The following is a 23563-nucleotide window of genomic DNA, read 5'->3' as shown; positions in this document are numbered from 1 at the left end:
GCCACATTCTCCTATGTCTCGACTTCATCCAAAAACTGTGCCCATACTATGGCGAACCCAAATCCCTCGGGAAGTGAATCCGCAGCTACCAAAGGGGACATTGCCGCCTTGCTGGGCGAAATAAAGAATATGGGCGCCAGCATTGGCTCCGAAATTGACAAGATTACCCAACGTCTAGATACCATGGAGGAGAGGCTTGAAGGGGTCGAGAACAATCAAGCGTCCATAGACAATCTTGAAGCGCAACTCGACCAGCGGATGACCGAACTGGAGCAACGAGAGGAGAGCTTCAAACTCAAGCTTGATGACTTGGAAAACCGAGAGAGGCGGAACAATCTGAGGATTTTCGGAATCCCGGACTGAGAAGGGGAGACGGAGAGCGATTTGAAGAACACCCTGCACGACATCATCGAACTCTTAGTCCCCGACGATGCAGTTGACAAACCTAAGACAGAGAGGATACACAGAGCCGGAGGGCCCCCAGGCGGACCAAGATCTGTCCTTGCTCGATTTCACCGCTTTCAGGACAAAACACGGATCTTCGAGAAAGCAAGAGGCAGCGACTCAATTACCCTCCAAGGATCCCGAATCGCGATATACCAGGACCTATCATCCATGACCCTGGCACTTCGACGCATGTGCGGGCCTATCACCAAACATCTGAAAGAAAAGAACATAAGATACAGGTGGGGGTACCCCTTCTCTCTGTCCTTTGAATACGACGGAAACAAAATCAAGCTAAGCTCAGAGGGGGAGATCAAGACGTACATCTCTGACCTCCTTGGATCAAGCGCAGAGGGACACGATCAGTGAGATCCGCGTCACGAAGAAAGAGGATGGCGTATACAGGGCCCCAGAAGGAAAAGTGTCAAGGGGTCGAGAACATTTCGGAGAGGAAATACACCCCCCAGAGGGGGGAGAACTGATGATCTACAACACTGGTAAGACGACATATACTCTAATACATATGTCCGTGGCCCGAACTGTGTAAGGATGTCTAGGCTCGAAAGAAATTCGGACCATGTAAACAATTGTGGGGGTGAATGGGGGCTCAATCAAGATGATGTTACAATAATCTGGGGGACCCAAAGTGACGGTCCCTAAAGGTGGTTCGATGCAGGACCAGAATCTTTATCTGGGTCCGCACGGACGCCGTCAATGTGGGAAGGGTGGAGGGTGGGGGGGTTGGGCAGACAAGAAATGTACAGAGGATGAAGCATTATCGGCAACACAAAGGATCACTCAAGACGATGTGAGCCCTTGTGAGCCCTTATGACCAATATACTTACTTGACACGGGTCTCGAATCCACAACCAAAACACTCTGATAATGGCACCAATTGAAGAGCAGAAGGGTGGGGAGTCCCTAAGGATAGGAACACTTAACGTGAAAGGCCTCAATTCGCAGACCAAGAGATCACTAGTGGCAAGGGAATTCCGTAGAATTCCGTAGATCTCAAATAGACATTCTCCTTCTACAAGAAACAAAGTTTGCCAAGGGGGAGGCGAGAGGAATACTTGGAAAAAGAGGGGGAAAGGAATCCTGGGGCTCGGGCCCACTCAGGAAAGGCGGAGTCGGAATCTTGATCAAGAAAGGAATCAACTTCGAAGTGGATAAGACCTGGTCCGATGTAAGAGGCGGACTCTCTTGATATCTGGGACAATCACAAAGGTCAAATTAACAGTTGCAGTAATATACTCCCCCCAATGCAGGACAAGCCAATGTTGGAGGCATCCGGCCAGGTTGTTATCGGAGGAGACTTTAACCAGTGGGCAGACCCGACCAAAGACTGGGAACCAGGCAACCCTGAGATAAGAAGCCAAGTTAGAAGTGAACGCACTGGACTTTCAGACATAATGGAGATATATGACCTGCAAGATGTGTGGAGAATTAAACATCCTGATGAAAGAGGCTACACATTTTACTTCAATCCGCACAAAACATTCACCAGGATTGATTACCTGTACCTCACCAAGGACCTCCTCGACACCACAACACTATCAGAAATTGTTCCGATAACATGGTCAGACCATGACATGGTACTATCAGATATAAGGTGGGCAGACTTACCTGTTTCAGGAGGGAAGTGGCGCTGTAATGAAAGCCTGTTGAAAGATTCAGTATTTAAAATTGAAATGGCAACTGAAATTGAGGAATACTTCAAACTGAATAGCAATGGGGAAGTCTCCAAGCAGACAATTTGGGAGGCGGGTAAAGCCACCTGGAGAGGCATCCTGATACGAGAAGGATCTACCAAAAAAAGAGAGAGAAAGATCATTGAGCACAGACTTCGGTCCGAAATATGCCAACTGAAAAGTGAGAACAGGGAACACCTGGGCACGGACCGCAACAACATCAACATAGCACAACATAAAAGGGAAGAACTAAGACTATTGGAGCACGAGCAAATTGCGTGCAAACTCCGATTCCTCAAACAGAAATTCTATGAGAAGGGGGACAAGGCCGACGTACTATTGGCAGCCAGACTCAGGGAACAAAGGGCAGAACGGAAAGTGAAAGAGATAATTGAAGAAAACCCTACGAACCCCCCAACCCTGCACACTATCCCGGAGAGTTTTGCCAACTTCTACGAGGCGTTGTACACCTCGGAAGTGACTCCAGGGCAATCAGATACAGAACACTATCTTTCCCAGATAGATATGCCCAAAATCTCATACCCCGAAACTGAGCTCTTAGAATCTTTGATATCCGAACCTGAGGTCCAAGAGGCAATTAAAAGACTAACTGTAGGCAAATCCCCTGGAGAGGCCGATTATACCGCTGGATTTTATAAAACCTTCAGCGACCAACTAACACCATTCCTGACAGAGCTCTTTAACGAGATATTATAAACAGGGACGGCCCCCGACTCCTTTACGAAGGCACTCATAACAGTGATCCCAAAGGAAGGAAGGAACCCCAAACTTTGTGGTTCATACCGCCCAATTTCACTGCTCAACTTGGATGTGAAAATTTACACCAGGGTATTAGCCGCTCGATTGGAAGTACTGATCCCTCACCTCATACACAATGACCAGGTCGGATTTATATTGGGTAGGCAAGGGGCTGACACCATGCGCAAAACGCTACCTCTCATCCACTCATCACCAGAACTACCAAGTGACCCTGCCCTACTGTCAATCAACACAGAAAAAGCCTTTGATAGAGTGGAGTGGGAATTCTTGAGGGCAGTCCTTCGCAAGGTGGGGATAGGGCCGAGATTTAGGAAAGGGATACAAGCAGTATACACATCCATCTATCTCGGTTAATGGGGAATATTCCAGATGGTTTGACATGGGACGTGGTACTAGACAGGGGTGCCCCCTCTCTGCTATACTTTTTGCACTCTCCCTAGAACCCCTGGCCCAAAAAATACGAGCCAACCCCAGAATAGAAGGCATGCGATTGGGAACAAAAGAATATAAGATAGCACTCTATGCTGATGATATACTTGTACACATTACCAACCCCTCTGTATCTGTCCCCCATGCTCTCCAACTATTAGAAGAATATGGCAAACTCTCCGGGTTTAAGGTGAACAAGACTAAATCAATATTGTTCCCTTTGCAAGGAACGAAAGAGGAAAACGAAACTAAGTTCTTGCCCTTAGGCCTCAAACTCGAACACTCTGCCTTTAAATACTTAGGCATCCAGATCACCAAAAACATAACGGACCTATATGAAGCCAACTTTCCTCCCTCCTCCAGAGCTTCTCGGCCGATCTGAACAGGTGGGACAAACTTACGATTTCGTGGTTAGGTCGGATTAACGCCATTAAAATTGTATGCCTCCCCCGATTCCTATACCCTTTCCAGATGTTACCTATCGAGATACCAAATGCGTTTTTTGATGAAGCTAAAAAACGTATGCTTAGGTTCCTCTGGCAGGGAAAGAAGGGGAGGATTGCATTCGACACTTTGACGCTCTCCAAGGACAAAGGAGGAGTAGGTCTCCCCGACATGCGAGCATACTACAAAGCCTCACAACTACGTATCCTTATCCCACACTTACGTGATCACAACCACCTACAATGGGTCCACATGGACAAACATTACTTCACGCCGTCCACTGTGTCAGAATGGCTATGGACCCCTCACAAAAGGATACAACGGAAAATTAAGGGCCACCCGATACTGAGTACCATCTGGGACATCTGGCAACCAAGCAAGGCAATGAAAAAGATCACTACCTGGCCGTCCCCACTTAGCCATTTATGGTCCCCTGGTATAAACGATCATATACCTGAGGTAGGAAGATTCCAATCCTGGTACGAGGCGGGACTCGAAAGGGTAGGGCAACTCCAGCAGAAGGACAAATTCATTACTCTTCCAGACTTAACTGAAGCCCTAGGAATACGTCCATTATCCACCTTCCAATTAATGCAGATAAAAGGAGTCCTCACAAAATCTGCATGGAAAAAAAAACTGCAGAGAGAACTCACCCCATTCGAGCAACTCTTGGATTCTAAGTCTGAAATGAAGGGTTTGATATCGGCTATGCACAAAGAGCTTATCGAAGCAGGCACCGGGTCCATAGAACATCTTAGAAGCAGATGGGGGAGGGATTTAGGAGAGGAGATAGACCCAGAACAATGGGAAATGATATGCAAAAACTCATCCAAGACGTCGTTATCAGCCAATACAAATCACACGCCATCAAACTCCTACACAGATGGCAATACGACCCACTCAAATTGTCCAAGATGTTTCAGACTCTGAGCCCGAGATGTTGGCGAGAATGTGGAGAAACTGCCGACTATTGGCACATGTGGTGGAGCTGCCCACGCATTAATGTATTCTGGGAGGAAGTCCTGGCATGGATTAAAGACATAGATGGCATACAAAGAGACGTTGATCCACGTTTGGTTCTCTTCGGAATGGAAAAAAACGAGGATGAGTGGTCTAGACTCGGGGGTCTTGCCTCACACCTACTACTAGCAGCCCGTGCACTCCTTACACAATGGAATTGATCACGGCATCCCTGCATAACAAAGCATCGCAATGCAAGACCTTATGATCGGACTTTCGAAGCAAACACCTCTCCAACACGACGGACTCCCAACCCGAAGACGCTACAGGATTTTAATTGAACCAAGAATCCCAAAAACTCTCAATACAGGACAGTTATGACCCAAGAATCAAGGAAACCTCACAATAGTTAACCGAACATTACTCGCTATGAACATGTCAACAGAGAAATGATGCCGCAATGATGTCTGCCCAACCATGGGGGGGGGGAGAGGGGTGGGTATGGAAGATGTTATACTGATTTTTACTACTAGAGATCGGAAACAAACACAAGAACGATCAAGTGTATAATGAGACTTTAGTTTTGTTCTGTTGATGTAACCATATGCTAACAGAGCTGTAACAATTGAAACGCTTAAATCTCTTGTTCATTTTTTGTTTTTCTTTTTGTTTCAAAATCAATAAAACCAAATAAAAAAAATAAAAAAACCTCAACTGGATGAGGCTGGTTACCAGCAGACACTGCTCTAGCGGTCACTGGACACTGAATCACGATGTGACTCTAAATACATCTTCCACCTCTCATCGCCTTCTGTTGACACTCTGTTTCCGCTATCGAACAATGGGCACAGTCCAGCTAAACCTGTCCCTCTAAAAGTATAAGCGGCCGTCATCAGACATATTAAATCTTCACAAATCTATGCACCCCTTCTGTGTCTTAAGATTTCCAAACAAAGATAGATTCATTGAAATGGTGAATCAGTATTTTGCGGGACCCTGAGAATTTCAATGAACGATAGAGGTTATGCTCTCTTAAGGTACGTGTGTAAGACACTCCTGCTTATAAGGTTGGACACAGTGCTCAATCAATGTATCAACTTCTAATGTACATTTAGTCCTACATTTAAGCAATAAGCCCCAAGCTCCTTACCTCATTTGGTCCACACTGAACCTTGACCTGTGACATATAAATAACATTCCCCATGCATTTGATGTCTTCTCCTTCCCATCCCTGAATGGGCTCGGAAAGTATTTGTAACTCCATCTGTTTCTTCTTTCGTAGCTCCTGACATTGTGTCTGAAAAAGTAAAGGCCACAGCGTAAAATTTTCACTTAAATAGAATGCTTAGTCTTAAAGAACAACAAGTTACTTATATTAGGGAATGTTCTTTATGGTATGTTATTAGAATTTATACCGTGCATCACTGCCATTTGCGTAGTCTCACGATGCTCTGGCGACTCTGAAAGAGTGTGTGTGGGGTTTTGCTAGTTGGGATGAGGGGAAACAACACTGCTGTGCACTGGTGTTGATGCATGCAGACCTGAAGGACCCAGCGTGCGTTTTTGGGTGTTTTGTGTTAAGCGCATTCGAGCTGGCGGTAAGAGGTTAACGGCGCCGGTAATGGAGTTAACGGCGCCGGTAATGGGGCTGGCGCCGTTAAAGCCTTACCGCCCTATTACGAGTCTGCTCGCGGGACACGCAAAGGGCGCCTGGTAAAACTAGGTGCCCTTAGCGGGTCCCACTAGCAGACCAGGGAGCTAACAACGGGCCCGTTATTAACAGGCCCATTGTTAAGCTCCCTCCCCATTCCCATTGGGGAAATACCGGTTCCTCCAAGGTTGGAATGGCCCGGTATTTCCCCATTCAGGGAACCCGGACCCGGTATGGGGGTAGCCATGGCTACCTCCAAACTCGTAATGACCCCCCCACTGTGTGCTACAGTGCTAGGATGCATTGTCTGGGGGCTGTAGTATGTAAGTTAGTTGTAGAGATATAGGGTTCTGTTATTTTCTGTCTGGTGAGAAGGAAATTAAGAAGCTGTGTTGCATGAGTGGCTAAATTGATTTGAGTGTGTTTGTGGAAACTGTAGTGGTTAGTAGATAGGCTTAGCAGAGGTTGAAGCAATACCTAAGAGATTGCTTGTGGGTTATGCTGGGACATTGAGTAGTATATGGTGACACTTGGATGAGCCTCACATGTGAGGTAGCAGAGAACTAGGTTCACAAAGTGTTGTGGCTGAAATGCGGTCTAAATTGGGCCGGGTGGCGAGTTACTAGTCCCTTGGGCTTGGGAATGCCACATAGTGTCACCCAGGAACCCATTATGGCAGAGGGCTTTTTTTTTTTTTTTTAGGTTGGAGGAAATGGCCAGGGGCGGCTCACATGGTCGGACTGGACCATAAAACGGACTCAGACACCAATGAAAAAGTGGGCCACAATTGAAAATGGATATTCTTTCCTTTTGTCACAGACCATTTGAATAGTACCCAATGGGGTGTTTTGTGTCAAAATGTAAGCAAATGGTGATATTTAAAGAATATTTATTCATCAACAATGGTCAAAACTACTAGCTGCATAGTGAAGTAACTCATCAAACTGGCCCACATTGGCCACAAAAGTGGGCCATTTTGATTGGCCTACACTAGCATTTTGCATTTTAAGTACGGGCATTGTCCTATTGCCATATAGGCCAGGCTGAGCCCAGCAGCTCATCCATAATGGCAGAGGGGGTATCCACACAGTGGCCCCCTCACCCATTATGGAGGATCCAAGGAGCCAGCCCAGTGAAACACTGAGCACTCCCTCAGCTGCTTTTTCCAGCTAAGGGAGTGCTCCTGGGCTGGCTAAACTGTGTGTGTGTTTGTTTTGGTCCGAAGAGCTGATTTTGAGGATTGGGGGTAGAGTGGGGAAGGAGGGTTGTACAACAAAGGCATTTTAAAAATGCCTTTGATGCACAATCCCCCTACCCACCTGCCAAAATCAGCTCTCCTTCTGAGGCGCTGTGGAGCCCAGGAGACAGGAATGGTATTTTTTTTTACTGGATATCTATCATAGATGTCCAGTCAAAAATACCATGCTTTCCCCCTTTGCCCCCCAGCGCCAATTGCAAACCGTTTGGCTTTTTACCCTTTTATTTTAAACTATGCTCTAAAATGCAACATTTTAACCAATTATTTATAAAAAATTCACAGGGGGAAACCCCCCCGAACCTCTCTTGATTAGTTCGGACTCCCTCGCTGCGCTTGGTCGCTATGGTATTTGTATGGGAAATATTTATGGCCCTCCACTTAAAAAAAACCCAGATCCCACTGGCCCTCGGACGGTGTTGGGAATGTGGGGGGGAGGGAGAGAGCTCAGGGACTGTGGTGGGAGCAGGATGGGCAGGAGCACTGGGATAGTGGCGGTAGCCGTATGGGAAGAGCCTAGGGACTTGGTAGGAGTGGGATGAGGGAGCCCAGCGACCGTGATGGGAGCATTTGGGGGTGCCCAGGGACTATACTGGGAGTAGGGTGCAGTGACGGCACGCAATATTTCATAGCGATTTGTACATATTGTCCATTTGACATTTTGGGGGGCGGGGGGCCGGCCTGCCCAAACTTTGCACAGGGGGGGGGCCCAGGCCAAAAAAGTTTGAAGACCACTGCATTATGGGGTCCTCAAGCCGCTTAACACCCCCAACACAAACCCACACAAAAGGTTGCAAATCAGCAAACCTGCTCGAAAGTGCTAAAATGTATACAACCCCATTTCTGAATAGGAGAAACATGGCAAGACCCCTTTAAAAGTGTGTAAATGTCCGTGAAAAGCAACAACAGCAGGCAGAACGTCATTCTTACCATGCAAACAGCCAAAGGAGATTCCAAAATGGCTTACAGACTCTATATGCCTTTAGGCCAGCTGACTGATGGGTTACATGCCAAAGGTCATGAGGACGAATCAAAAAAAGGAACAAAGTCTGCAGCACACCTACAGGCAATGTGCCTGGACAACCTAAAAGGGGAGTGATAACCTCCCTTTAAAGGGAATGCCAGTAAAAACAGCAGTTGTCAATCCAGGGGAGAGCTGCTATTGGGATGACTGGAGTTCTTGAGAAACACAAAGCAGGAAGGTTTGGCATGCAGTAGGGAGGCCAAATGAGGAATTTCTGAACCAGGTGGGGAATTAGAGGAAGCATGAGAAAGTTCGAGCTAGGGAGTTTAATATTGTATCAAAGTTTATTACCCTTTGAAGGCGGGCATTTAGATACAGAAAGAACAGATATAACTGGTAAGTAAGTAGTTGACTTGCCAAATGAAGGAACATGTAAGTTAAGTATGCTAAGAGGAAATTGTTCTGAGATCAATTGTGCATGTGGACGATACGGAAATGGAACGTGTAAAGTGTGATTTACTGAATTTTGAGGTGGTGGAAAGTTCTGAGGCAAAAGGTACAGGTTTGGATAGTAATGGAGATATTGAAATTGTGCCAGAAGGGGCGTTAAAGAGAAGTATTATTGAGAGCACACAGAGAGAAAGTTATTGGGAGACAGACTTGAGTAGGAAGAAGGATCCTAGACCACGATATGTGTTAGGCAAGGTTTGTTGAAGTTTAAGGAGGGGGAAAGTTTTGCATGAATCTGGTTGGGAAAAATTACATTAGAAATAGGAGAGTGAGTTCAATGTGAGGATTTGAGCAACAAGCACATATGGGGTCATTACGAGAGTAGTACTAGCGGCTTACCGGCAATCTCAACATACCTGTTTCTGCCACCTGATATCCCAGTATTATCGGGATATTACGGGTGGCAGAGTAACGGTAAGTTCCCATTCCCATTGAGTCCAATGGGACTCCATGGGATGGGAACCACTGAATCCCAGAGCATTGAAAGCATAGTTTCTCTAGATTTGGTGTTTCTACTTCTAAGACTATGTCCTTGTCTCTAACTGTTCCCATGTTGTGCGTTTATGTTTTGCCCCCTAATGCCTGTGGGTTTTGGCGATATATAAATAAATAATACAAAATAATAATCACTGGCACCGCTGTCAACAGTGCTGGTGATTCAGTGAATTCACTGCCAGTTGAAGCCTGAACTAACAGAAGGTCAGGCCTGCCAGTAGTTCACTGCCCCAACCGGCAGACTCGGAGTATGCCAGCCTGGAAAAGGTGCGGGAACACGTTGTTACCGGCAGCGTATTTCTGCACCCGCATACTCATAATTATGTCTATAGGCTTGCCACCTGTGAGGAAACTCAAGATTGTAGAGGAAAAAGAAAATTGTTGTGAAGAGTCGGAAGAAGATGACAGAAGTTGAGCGGGATTTCAAAGCTGAAAAAGACCAGAACCATCAGTAAAGGCACAGGAGGATTGAAATCTTAGAGAAGGGGAGGAACTTGGACCCGTAAAGAGAAGATAGACAATGGCAGACTCAGTAACAAGATAAATAAGACACAGAGGTCTATGAGGAACATGCTGACTTGCACAAGAGTGAAAAATGGTGGCCGAGGAACAAGACGGCACAACAATGCCAGGGAACAGGAAAAATGGCACAAGAGTTGACAGGGCAGGATAAGCATTGAGTGGAAAGCCTGAGACAAGCAGGGGAAGACCGAGGAGACTAGTGACCTGTTTTTCCACCAAACCCCACCAGGACGCAATAAACCTACATATATTTTGTTATTGTATATCGTTTACATAAGAAACCTTTACAATTACATTTAATAAAGAGAAGAGAAATAGGTGTATATATACATACATTACAATAGATTTAAAATACAACATAACCCTAAAATCATTTTTTTTTAAAGTAGGAAACATAAACCAAGCCAATAAAATCAGTGCATAGTTAAGACCAAATACAAATTCCAAGTCATACTTCCCCCAGCATAGCAAAAAATCAAGAATGTCAAATTTATATATATACAGTACCTTAATTAAACAGACAATTAATGTAAATAGATAGAAACATTCATCATACATGTAATTCATCAGAAAGGTGCATATAGGTCTAACGATTTAATGAATCCCGCAACCGCATGTCGGTCTGTAGTATTATAGATAGAGAGACAGTTAGACCAAATAAAAGTTTCTGCCCCCAGAAGTCCCAGATTATTGAATCTGCCTAAATAGAGTGCCATAAGGCCTTTCAGTGCTGCACACTCTAAAAGAAGGTGACGGGCAGATTCAATAACCCCTGGATTGTGACAAAAACGACAAGAGAGATCCAGGTCACTAATCGCCTTCCTTCTATATAGGACCTCCTTAGTAGGCAGAATGTTCCATCTGAGTTTCAGGAGAAGGGAACGATAATAGCGGTTAGGGAATTGTGTCAAAATAAAAGACAGGCAGCCTCTCTTCTTGTGATCGAATTGTAAGTCACAGAGTGATGGGTAGGAGTCGAATGTCATGCGCAGCCGGGCCGATTGGCGGATACTTCCGCATTGGAGGCTCCGGCGCAGACCGTAGTTCCAGCACGTTGCTTTCTTTACGTGCAGCCACGGTCTAGTTCTCCGGCAACATGGCGTCGCCGGGAAGTATTTCAGTATCTCACTCCCGGCAATCTCTGCGTTGCAACCCCCATAGTGTTTTTGTTTTCCTGCTTTGGGTGAGAACACTAGTATTTCCCTTACACGGCTTGGTCCGTGCCTTTACCTTCGCCTCTCCAGTTTCGAGCGAGGCTTTTTCCTCTCTATCTCTCTCTCCCTTCTCCCCTTTTGCTTTACCTTCTTCAGTTTTTGCGGCTCTATCTTGCCGCCGGCTACAGTCTCTCTCACTACTCCTTCTAGCAAGGCGTTTTTTCTGCCTTGTTTCTGCCATCTTCGTTTGTCATCCTCCTCCTCAAATCCGTATTAGCCGGAAACCTACTCTTCTACTACTACAGACTACGCTTCATCATTATCCTTGGAAGACTCCGGTTTGGCTTCATCTTTGCAAGGGTTTTTTCTGCCATCCAGGCTTTTTCCCTTGTCGCCCACTACGGGAAAGGAGTCCCAGGACTGCTTGTTTCAAGCATTCACTGTGGCTTCCTCTCGTGGTAGGCAAGTATCTTCAACCACGAAGAGAGATTTCTGCTCACGTCGGCATCTCAAGACGGAAGAATTGGAGGATTACCGATCAGGTGAGGAGAGTGGGGAGGAGAGGGAGACGAAATTGGACAGATTGCAACGCCCGGAGAAAACAATGTCAGCCGAAGAACAGATCCAGGAACTCTGGAAGGCGGTTCATGGCCTGTCACAAGAATTACAGACGGTTAAGGCGGAAAACGTGGTTCTACGCCAACTTGCCACTACTCGGGAGGTTTCACTTGCGGAACTACCGATGATGTCGCTTCCTTCGGGGAAATTCGATGGTTCACCAAAGAAGTTAAAAGAATTCATGGAGGCTTGTGTAGTGTACTTTACTTTTCGGCCTCGTTCCTTTGCCACCAATCAATCCAAGGTAGGCTTTTTGATCTCAAATATGACTGGTAACGCCCTTTCTTGGGCTACGCCATTGGTGATCAGTGCTAACCCCATATTACATGACTTTGCCGGTTTTCAAGCTTTGTTGCAACAGACATTTGAGAGACCGGAACTAACCTTTACTGCATGTGAGGATTTGTTGGATGTGCGGCAAGGGTCCTCAGATGTTCTAACATATATATCCCGATTCAAGACTTTGGCGGTAGGAGCTGGTTGGCCGGAACAAGCCCAGTACACCATCTTCAGAAGGGGCCTAAGAGAAGAGATTAAGGACGAGCTTGCCCGGTCCTCCCGCCCTCCGACTTTCACTGATCTGCTATCGTCCACATTACAGATTGAATATCGACTTCAAGAACGCCGAGCAGAACCCCGCAAACATGGCGTATCATCAAGCCCTCATACATCCAATGCTTCTGTGTCCTCTTCTCACTCCTCCTCCCACTCCCTCGAAGAGCCAATGCAGATCGGAGCTACCAGGGGTCCGCTTACATTCGCTGAGCGAAGAAGGAGAAAGGAAAAGGGACTGTGTGCCTATTGTGGTTCTGAACAGCACCAGCTCAAAGATTGTCCGGTGGTTCCAACTAAGTCACAGGGAAACGAACTTCCTCGGCGCCAGTAGGGACTTGGTTCCGAGGATCAATTTGCAACCCGTTCAGTCCCTATGTTTCTCTCTCCATTTCAGCTCCCAACACTTTGGAGGATTCCAGGTTGATGGTTATTCCGGTACAAATTGAATCCCGGGGAAGAACAATAGATGCCCTAGCCCTCCTGGATTGTGGGGCGGCCGGAAACTTTGTTGACACTCTTTGGGCAGAGAAGGTGGGCCTTCATAGAGTAGCCCGCAAAGAGGATCAAAAGGTAGAGGGTGTAGACGGATCTCCACTCTCATCGGGTTTGATAACCCATACCACGGAAGAACTAGGAGTTACCATCTTCCAACATAGAGAAGTGCTCAAATTCGACATCATTAGAGCTGCGCACTTTCCTATAATTTTAGGAGTTACCTGGCTTCGCAAACACAACCCTCAGGTAAACTGGACTAGCAACCAGTTGAGTTTTTCATCTATGTACTGCAGACAACATTGCCTCTCAGCACCATTCCATGGGGAGGCCCAGACTTCGAAGGTGTTAACAAGTGATCATGTGGGGGTTCACGCATTACCACATTATTGTTTACCCTATCAGGAGGTCTTCAAGGAGACAATACCTGCGGAGCTACCCCCACACAGGCCTGAAGATTGCTCTTTAGAGTTGGAAAGTAATGCTTTAGTTCCTTTCGGCAGGATGTTTTCTTTAACCCAAACCGAGAGGCAAGTTTTAAGGAAATACTTGGATACCAACTTGCAAAACGGCCTTATTCAACATTCCAAGTCTCCGGCAGGAGCTTCATTGTTTTTCATCAGAAAGAGGGACTCCACCGATTTGCGTCCTTGTATTGATTACAGAGGACTAAATAAAGTTACAATCAGAGACCGCTATCCCATGCCACTCATATCTGAGATCATACAGGCGGTACAGGGGGCCAGTATCTTTACTAAACTGGACCTTCGGAACGCATATCATTTGCTTCGCATTGCCGAGGGAGATGAATGGAAGACGGCCTTCCGCACCCCGTTCGGATTATACGAATACAAGGTAATGCCGTTCGGATTAGTGAATGCCCCGGCCATTTTTCAACGATTTATGGATCGTTTATTCTCCGATCTGTTACTGGTTACTGTCATCATCTACTTGGACGATATTTTGATATACTCCTCCGACTTGGAATCCCATATCCTTCACGTTACTCAAGTGCTGGAGCGTCTACAACGTTACAAACTTCTGGTCAAACCCGAGAAGTGCGTTTTTGCAGCCCCCTCTGTTCACTACCTTGGATATGTTCTCTCGGAAGAAGGAATTTCCATGGATTCCGACAAGGTCACTGCTGTACTCGATTGGTCCTCCCCGGACAGTGTTAAGGAAGTACAAAGATTTCTGGGTCTCGCAAATTTCTACAGGAGGTTCATCCCAAACTTCTCAGAGATAGTGCTTCCCATTACGCGACTCTTAAGGAAAGATTCAGGGCCGTTCCTATGGTCACCCGAAGCTGAACAGGGTTTTAGGGACTTAAAAAGACTGTTCTGTTCCGCTCCGATTCTTCGACATCCGGATCAAAACCGACAGTTCATCGTAGAGACCAATGCCTCTGCCTTGGCTATAGTGGCAGTTCTTCTTCAAGCCTACAATGGTATAGAACATCCAGTAGCTTATCTCTCAAAGACTTTGTCTCCCAGCCAACTGAACTATTCGGTTTTGGAGAAAGAACTACTCACCATGAAGCTGGCCTGTGAAGAATGGCGACATTTACTGATGGGTGCACGTCGTTCTTTTCTCATTAGGACTGATCATAAGAATCTCAAGGCATTACAGAACATGGAGTGTGTGAATTCAAGGCAAGCACGATGGGCTTATTTTTTCACCCAATACGACTTTCATATTACCTATCTACCAGGTTCCTCGAATAAAGTCGCAGATGCCTTATCTAGGAAGGAAGTTCTTGGAAACTATACCCCTCATTCTCGAGAGACTATGTTCAGAAGAAACACTATTCTGGGACTTGTCAATGTTTTCTTTCAAGATGTTAAGACCGCGTTGGCTTCCGAAAAGATGAATCTTTCTAAGCTACGAGGAGGAAAATATATCGAGAAGGAGCGTTTAGTTTTTTACGAGAACCGACTGTACATTCCAGAAGGCCCTTGGCGTAAGAAGATCATTCATTTGGGCCATGATCCACTTACCTCGGGTCATAGAGGAGTGCAGAACACTACTGAACTAATTTCGAGAAGGTTCTTCTGGCCTGAAATGAAAGGAGAAGTGAAGGATTACATCAAGGCCTGTCCAATATGTGCCAGAGCTAAGTATCCATCGGGCAAGCCCTTAGGTTTGCTGACTCAACCCGAGATGCCTACACGCCCTTGGGGTCTCATCTCTACCGATTTCATTGTGGATCTACCCAAGTGCGAATCCTGCACTTGCATTATGGTAACGATAGATACTTTCACAAAATTGGCACATTTTTCCCCACTACCTGGCTTACCAACTGCCACTCAGATGGCGGAAACCTTCACACGAGATGTTTTTCGACTACATGGCTTGCCGGACAAGATAATTTCCGATCGAGGTAGTCAGTACATCTCAAACTTCTGGAAGGCTTTGTGTACTAGAGTTGGCATGGAGAGAGCTCTATCATCTGGTTTCCATCCTCAGTCGAACGGTCAGACAGAACGACTGAATGCCACCTTGGAGCAATATCTGAGATGCTATACCAACCGACATCAAGACAACTGGGTGTCGCTGTTACCCACCGCGGAGTTTACGTATAACAATTCTACACATTCCGCGATAGGTCTTACCCCTTTCTTTTGCACTTATGGAGTGCATCCTCGAACCATTTTTCCCGTGGTTTCAACTCCTACGAACTCTCCCACTGCGGAAGCAGTGCTTCAGTCCCTTGCGGAGGCGCATAAGACTGCAAAACTCAGTCTCGAAAGAAGCAGAAGCCGGAACAAGGAACAGGCGGATAAAGGTCGGCAGGACTGTCCCGATTGGAAAGAGGGAGACAAGGTGTGGCTCTCTACTAAATTTCTGCCTCGATGGGTTCACCCTTCCAAACTTTCTCCTCGCTTTTTGGGACCTTTTTCTGTCCTATCTAAGATCAACCCTGTCGCTTTCAGATTGAAATTGCCTCCCGCGCTCAGTCGCATTCATCCTGTTTTTCATTCCTCTCTTCTTAAACCTTTTTTTCCGGACCCTCACCTAAGATCTCTTCCCCGCTTGCAGGTCCATGGTTCTGGTAGTACGAAGGAATACGAAGTTTCAGCTATTCGTGACTCCAGATTCTACAGGGGACGATTGGAATACTTGGTCTCGTGGAAGGGTTACCCAGAGTCGGAGGACTCTTGGGAACCAGTCTCCCACATTCATGCCCCCGGTTGTTGACTGGGTTCCATCGGTGCTTTCCGGGTAAGCCTGGGGGGGTTCGCTTTGTGAGGGGGCATACTGTCATGCGCAGCCGGGCCGATTGGCGGATACTTCCGCATTGGAGGCTCCGGCGCAGACCGTAGTTCCAGCACGTTGCTTTCTTTACGTGCAGCCACGGTCTAGTTCTCCGGCAACATGGCGTCGCCGGGAAGTATTTCAGTATCTCACTCCCGGCAATCTCTTCGTTGCAACCCCCATAGTGTTTTTGTTTTCCTGCTTTGGGTGAGAACGCTAGTATTTCCCTTACACGGCTTGGTCCGTGCCTTTACCTTCGCCTCTCCAGTTTCGAGCGAGGCTTTTTCCTCTCTATCTCTCTCTCCCTTCTCCCCTTTTGCTTTACCTTCTTCAGTTTTTGCGGCTCTATCTTGCCGCCGGCTACAGTCTCTCTCACTACTCCTTCTAGCAAGGCGTTTTTTCTGCCTTGTTTCTGCCATCTTCGTTTGTCATCCTCCTCCTCAAATCCGTATTAGCCGGAAACCTACTCTTCTACTACTACAGACTACGCTTCATCATTATCCTTGGAAGACTCCGGTTTGGCTTCATCTTTGCAAGGGTTTTTTCTGCCATCCAGGCTTTTTCCCTTGTCGCCCACTACGGGAAAGGAGTCCCAGGACTGCTTGTTTCAAGCATTCACTGTGGCTTCCTCTCGTGGTAGGCAAGTATCTTCAACCACGAAGAGAGATTTCTGCTCACGTCGGCATCTCAAGACGGAAGAATTGGAAGATTACCGATCAGGTGAGGAGAGTGGGGAGGAGAGGGAGACGAAATTGGACATCGAATTTCTCCAAGGTATCATTCCAGTCACAACAGAAGAGAAGCTCTTTCACTTTGTTCGGATTGGTCAACAGAGTATCCCTATCGTAAGGTATTGTCACAGAGATCTCTGAATTTTAGAAGGAATAAGTTTCGATCTAGGGATCCCTGTGAGAAGAGAGTCTTACCCACATCATCATAAAGTGTATCCTATTTAGGGAAGAGCAGTGAAGAATTAGTGCCAGAACCCTCCAGAAGATTCTGGCTCGAAGAGACACTAGATCCAATTCGAACCTTATAGCCACTATCGGGACACAATTGGGAAGTTTCATGACCTTTCTCCAGTAGATACCCTCAAGGATATCCCAAAAGGTCAGGATATCCAAATAATGTAGTTCCATTCCATATATTAGTTTCGGAATGACCTTTCCCTTGAAGAAATCTACCACTGGCTTAAAGGAAAACCTGCAATACTTGTTATCTAGCTTGATCGACTGTGAAATGAGTGGGAGTGCTTTATATCTGAGTGAACATCTTAATTCAGCAGCCGACAGTTGGGCTAAAATAAGGAATCCCAGATGGAACAAGTTACTTACCTGTAACTGTTGTTCTCCAGCATGGGTCTGGCATGGATTCACATGCTCATGAATATTCCCCGTCGTCAGGCTGGGAATCCTCGGTAAAGAAAAAATCAGTATCAGTTTCGTTTCTGACCTGTCTTTCTTAGTAGTAACTAATCACTGATCTCTGGGTCATACTGTCCCCAGCCAATGACTGCCCTCTCCCTAAGCCCCGCCTCTGGCAGCCATCCTCAGATTTGGTAGCACGCCAAGTGGCAGTATGACCAAGTGAAGAGCCGCAGAGGGGTAGGCGGGAGGGTTTGCATGTGAATCCATGCCAGACCCATGCTGGAGAACAACAGTTAGAGGTAAGTAACTTGTTCCTTCTCCAGCATGGGGTCTGGCATGGATTCACATGCTCATGAATAAAGAATGCATAGCAGTATACACATGCACAACCACGGGAGGTGGCAAAGGCTCAACATTAAGCATTACATCCAAAACTCAACATTAAGCACTTCTTACCTCCTCACCAGGCTCACCTTAGGCGAACAGGTTGCGCAGCACTGCTTGGCCGACCCTGGACTCCTCCCTGGAGTCCCGATCGACGCAGTAGAATCTTGTGAAAGTGTGTGTCGACCTCCACGTAGCAGCCCTGCAGATGTCCAGCAGGGGCACGCCAGACAGGAACGCCGTGGTAGCAGCGATCGCTCTGGTCGAATGGGCTCTCGGACGGCCGGGCAGCGGTCGGTTTGCCAACCAGTGACAGTGCATGATGCAGCCGGAGAGCCATCTGGAAATGGAAGTCTTCGAGAGAGCCTTCCCTTAAATCACAGGTCCAAAGTTCACAAACGGCTGTGATGTCTTCCGAAAACTCTTTTTGCGGTCCACGTTGAACGTCAGCGCTCTAGCTACATCCAGCGAGTGCAAAGTCCTCTCGGCCGGCGTCTAAGGCGACGGGAAGAAAACTGGTAACACCAAGGGCTCGTTGAGGTGGAAGTCCCACGGCACCTTGGGCATAAAGGAGGGGTGCATCCTCAGCACCACCCTCGTGTCATGGAAAGTCAAGTATGGAGGCTTGCAAGATAGGGCCTGGATCTCACCCACTCGTCGTGCGGAGGTGATGGCCACGAGGAACGCTGTCTTCCATGACAGGAACTTCAAAGGCGCCGAATGCCTAGGCTCGAATGGGGCCCCCATGAGCCTGGTCAGCACCACATTAAGCTCCCACGCCGGGGCCGGAGCCTTCACCGGCGGGACTGATCGGAACAGTCCCTTCATGAATTCCTTCACCAGGCGATGAGACCACAAGGACGACCGTCCCTTAGTTCTGGTATATCGGGAGATAGCAGCCAGATGTATTTTGATGGAGGCGTGAGCCAGTCCAGCTTTGGCCAGCGACAGTAGGTACGGCAGTACTTGAGGGGCCGTAATCCGCAGAGGGTTAATCTTCTGTGCACGGCACCAGACAGAGAACCTCTTCCATTTATGACCGTAACACTTGAGAGTTGAGGACGCCCTGGCTTTTGCAAGAACCTCTCTGCAATCAGCCGGTATATCGTACCCTCCAAACTCTAGTGCCGCAGGAGCCAGGCTTGCAAGTTCAGCGACTGTGGGTCGTGATGGATAAGGCGCCTCCTTCTCTGGAGAGAAGATCCGCGTCCGCCGGCAGCTTGACTGGCGGGGACGTTGACAAGTCCAGAAGTCCGGGAACCAGATCTGCCTCGGCCACGCCGGTGCGACGAGGATCATCCTGCACCTGGACCTCTTGAGCTGGTTGATGAGGCGGAGAAGCAACGGCAACAGAGGGAACGCGTAGAGAAACAGGCCGTCCCAGGGGAACGAGAAAGCATCGCCCATGCTCCTCGGGTGTGGGAACCTGCTGGTGAACCTCTGGCACTTGGAGTTCGTCGCCGTCGTGAACAGGTCGATCTGGGGTTTGCCCCAACTTTGTAAGAGCCGATCCACTTGATCCTGTCGCAGTTCCCACTCATGGCACGAGCGCAGCTCCCTGCTGAGCGAGTCGGCAATGGTGTTTTTTATTCCTGCCAAGTGGAAGGGAACCAGAAACATCCCCTGGGCGACGGCCCAGTGCCACAGATCCTGGGCCTCCTTGGATAGGGCTGGGGATCTGGTGCCCCCTGCTTCCGTATGTAGAACATCGTGGTGGTGTTGTCGGTGAAGATCCTCACCACTTCGTCCTTGAGGGACGGAAGGAACGACTTGAGCGCCCAGAACACTGCTCGGAGCTCCAGAATGTTGATGTGGAGACACCTCTCCTCTGGGAGCCAAAGGCCTCTTGTGTGGAGATCTCCGGTATGGGCCCCCCCAACCCTCCAGAGAGGCGTCCATCATCACCGTGTCCTGAAACGCCGGGGTTTGAAAGTCCGTGCCTGTAGTGAGGTGAGCCCGGGTGCCCCACCATTGGATCACCCGACGGAACTCCTCGTCGAGAGGGATCCTGTCCTCGAAGCAGCCCGTCGCCTGAAACCAGCGGGCGTCGAGGAACTCCTGCAGTGGACGCATCCGAAATCTGCAAAGGGGTGCAAGGTAGATGCATGAGGACATCATCCCGAGAAGGGACTTGATGGACCTCACACTGGCCACGTCCGTGGCCAACAGGCGCCGCACCTTGCCCAGGATGGTCTTGGTCCTCTCTTCTGAAGAGGAGGCCAATTGCCCCCTGTATCGAGCTTCGCTCCCAGAAACAGTGCTACTTGCGATGGAACCAGGTGGGATTTGGGGTAGTTGATGGCGAACCCCAGCTCCGTGAGTAACCGGACGGTCCTCGCCGTATGTTCAACGCCGAGTTCCCTTGTCCTTGCCCGGATTAGCCAGTCGTCCAGGTAGGGGTAGACGTGGATCCCCTGCAGGCGCAGCCGCGCCACCACTGGTGCCAGGCACTTGGTGAAAACCCTGGGAGCCGACTTTAATTCGAATGGTAGGGCTCTGAATTGGTAGTGATGTCCCTGAACCACGAACCTGAGGAACTTCCTGTGCCTTTTTAGAATGGGGATGTGAAAGTAAGCATCTACCAGGTCCAACGACAATAGGAAGTCGCCTTCCTCCAGCTGTCCCAGCACGTGCTGGAGGGTGACCATCCTGAATTTCTGCGCCTTGATGTACTTGTTTAACCGATGCAGGTCCAAGATGGGGCGCCAACCGCCTGTCTTCTTTCTGATGAGGAAGTACCTTGAGTACACTCCGGAGCCCCGCAGCCTCCTGGGGACGAGCTCAATGGCACCTTTCTTGAGCATCGCCTTTACCTCTAACAGCAGTTGAGGGACGTGATTCTCCTTCCTGGCCACAGGAGGAATGTGAGGGCACTTCTTTTGGAATTCCAGCGAGTGCCCGTTGGCCAGGGTGTCCAACACCCAACGATCGGTGGAGATGGACTCCCACACGCTGACGAACTTCGTCAGCCGGCCTCCCACCGGGGTGCTTGGGTGGGGGCCCGACAACCCTGCCGGGTCAGTCTTGCTTGGAGGCGGACTTGCCGCCTTGGCGACAACGGCGGGATACCCCTTGCTTGCCGCGACCTGTGTAGGCCTCCTGGGAAGAGGAGCGGGCCACCTGGCGGTAAGTGGAGGAGCCACCGCTGGATCCTTTGGAGGCACCCTGTCTGCCTCCGGAGCTCCAAAAGGGCCGTCGCTGTTGAAGCACCCCAAGGGCCCGGGCCGTCTCTGAGTCAGTCTTGATGGCCTGTAGAGACTCGTCCACTGCCTTACCAAAAAGGTTGTTGCCGTCGAACGGCATGTCCAACACTCTGGTCTGGACGTCCTGGCGAAAGTCTGTCGCCTTGAGCCATCCTCGTCGTCGGAGGCAAACTCTGTTGCCCAGTTGGCGAAATCCGGTATCGGCAATGTCCGTTGCCACCGTTATGGCGTGATCCGATGCCACCTCACCTTCCTGCAGAATTTCTAGGGCCTCCGCCCTTTTGTCATCAGGCAGGAAGTCTAGCAGGGGAGCTATCTTGAACCAGAGCTCCATGTCGTAGTGGGCCACGATCGCTAAGGCATTGGCCGCCTTAATCGTCGTCGCCGCCGATGAGATGACTCGTCGTCCCATAGAGTCCAACTTCTTACCCTCGCTGTACGACGGGGAAGAGGAAGTTGAAGCCGCCGCACCCGCTGCCTTCTTCTTAGCCGCTGCCGAGACGACAGAGTCTGGCGTGGGCTGGGCCCTGAGGCACAAGGGGGCGGCATCGGGGACTCGGTACTTCTTCTCGTACCTGTCCCTCTTGGCGGGTGTCGTGGAAGGGTTCTTGAGGACAGCAAGCCCCTCGTCCCAGATGTCTTTGAGTAAAGGCACCGTGAGGACCGTCTTCCTCTTGGCCTCTCGTCGTTGGTACAGAAACCCCTCCTTTTTCTGTTCTTCAGGGCAGAGCTGGAAGAGCTTGGATGCCCTGGTTATCATGGCGTGTAAAGAGCCAATTTTGTCGGCTGGAGACGCCCGCGGAGCGGGGTGGACTCTCCTCCGCTTGTTCGGAGGGCTTCCCGACAGGCCTGGTTCTGGATCCTCCGTCGGGGTTCGTGGTAATCTCGTCCTTATCTCGGTACATAAGGATTGGATTGCCAACAAAATGGCCGCCGAGCTATCCTGGGGCTCGGGCAATGGCTGCGACGGACGGGATGGCCGGCCCACTGGGCCCTGTTCGTCGACATCGTCGCTATCTTCGATCACGTCAGCAGGGACCGTCCCCTGGGATCGAACCTTCTCGAACCTCTCGTTGAGGCCTATGAACATCTCGTTGAGGCCTATGGACCTTTCGTTGAGGCCCTTCTCGGTTTCCACAGTTCCTCCTCAGAGGCTGATTCCGAGTCTGTAATGGCCACCGGCCCCCACCCACTTTTTCAGCCGGGGGCTTCACGGGGGTCTTAGCGATGGGCTGGAAAGAGGATTCCCTCCGCGGTGGCAGGGATACTCTGGGCCCAGAGGGCGTTTCCACAGGCGTAGTCTCAGCCGGCTTTGCCAGGGTCGCAACGACCACTTCGGTAAAGGCCTTTGCCGGGTTGATCAAAGCCCTCACCACCTTAGGGGGGAAGGTCAGCGCCTCGCTCCCCCTTCGAGATCGACCGGGTCCGCTCCAGCGGCCTACCCGGGTTCTCAGACTTCCTCTTCCCCGAACCAGAGCGCTGGCTCGTGGTCGAACGTGCCGGAGAAGTAGCGCCCTGCTTGGCAACCGAATAGCCCGACCTTTCGGCGCTCCCAGTGCCCGCAGACTCGCGGTGCTTGGCTTTCTGTTGGGCCCCCGTCACCGGGGCGCCCTCACAGGACTTAGAAGCCCGCTCAGACTTTTTCTTCGTCTTCTCACCTGCTGTGCCCTTCTCCAGCCAGGCGGCGAGGCGGGAACAACAATCTTGTTTGGTCCGTTCCGAAAGGTTCTTGCAGAACGCACAGTCTTTCTCCACGTGCGTCTTGTCCTCATGAAGGCAGTAGAGACATTGCGAATGCTCGTCCTCCTTGAAAACGTTCTGTAATCTGCATCCAGGGCAGCACCTGAACAGCTTGGATCCGGGCGGCGAGCTTCCCTTGTCCTGGGCCATGTCCGTTGAGGTAGGCGGCAGATCTTCCGGAATTCTCCAAGAAGTGTAAACTCGACGAAAACTTCACCCTTGAGGGGCATAGAAGAATTCCGAAATGGGTCCCCGTTATCGGAAGTAGAAACGGTGGAGCCTGAGGCTCGATTAAACCGAAAAAATGAGGAAATCTCCTGAAAAAGCATGAAAATGCAGCAAAAAACTTGAGAGCTAAACACGAGGACTCCCAAGACTTGAGCGTGCGGTAAAAATCTGAGGATGGCTGCCAGAAGCGGGGCTTAGGGAGAGGGCAGTCATTGGCTGGGGGCAGTACGACCCAGAGATCAGTGATTGGTTACTACCAAGAAAGACAGATCAGAAACAGAACTGATACTGATTTTTTCTTTACCGAGGATTCCCAGCCTGACGACGGGGAATATTCATGAGCATGTGAATCCATGCCAGTCCCCATGCTGGAGAAAGACAATTTTATGTGCTCTCATATTGTTTTCACCGCCAATTTTCCA

The 23563-nt window shown here is 49.1% G+C and overlaps 1 protein-coding gene across 4 annotated transcripts in view; it reads right to left on the bottom strand.

Annotated features, from left to right (window-relative positions):
* ARHGEF6 (Rac/Cdc42 guanine nucleotide exchange factor 6) overlaps positions 1 to 23563 on the bottom strand; it is a 3277165-nt gene that overhangs the window by 1434404 nt on the left and 1819198 nt on the right. For all 4 annotated transcript variants that reach the window (XM_069612789.1, XM_069612790.1, XM_069612791.1 and 1 more), the window contains one exon: positions 5899 to 6045. In XM_069612789.1, the coding sequence (XP_069468890.1) occupies positions 5899 to 6045 (147 nt within the window). The remainder of the gene's footprint in view (positions 1 to 5898; positions 6046 to 23563) is intronic.

Source organism: Ambystoma mexicanum, chromosome 5p (genome assembly GCF_040938575.1).
Source record: "Ambystoma mexicanum isolate Mex_15411 chromosome 5p, UKY_AmexF1_1, whole genome shotgun sequence".
Classification (NCBI taxonomy): Eukaryota; Metazoa; Chordata; class Amphibia; order Caudata; family Ambystomatidae; genus Ambystoma; species Ambystoma mexicanum.
This window is presented reverse-complemented; position numbering and strand designations above follow the sequence as displayed.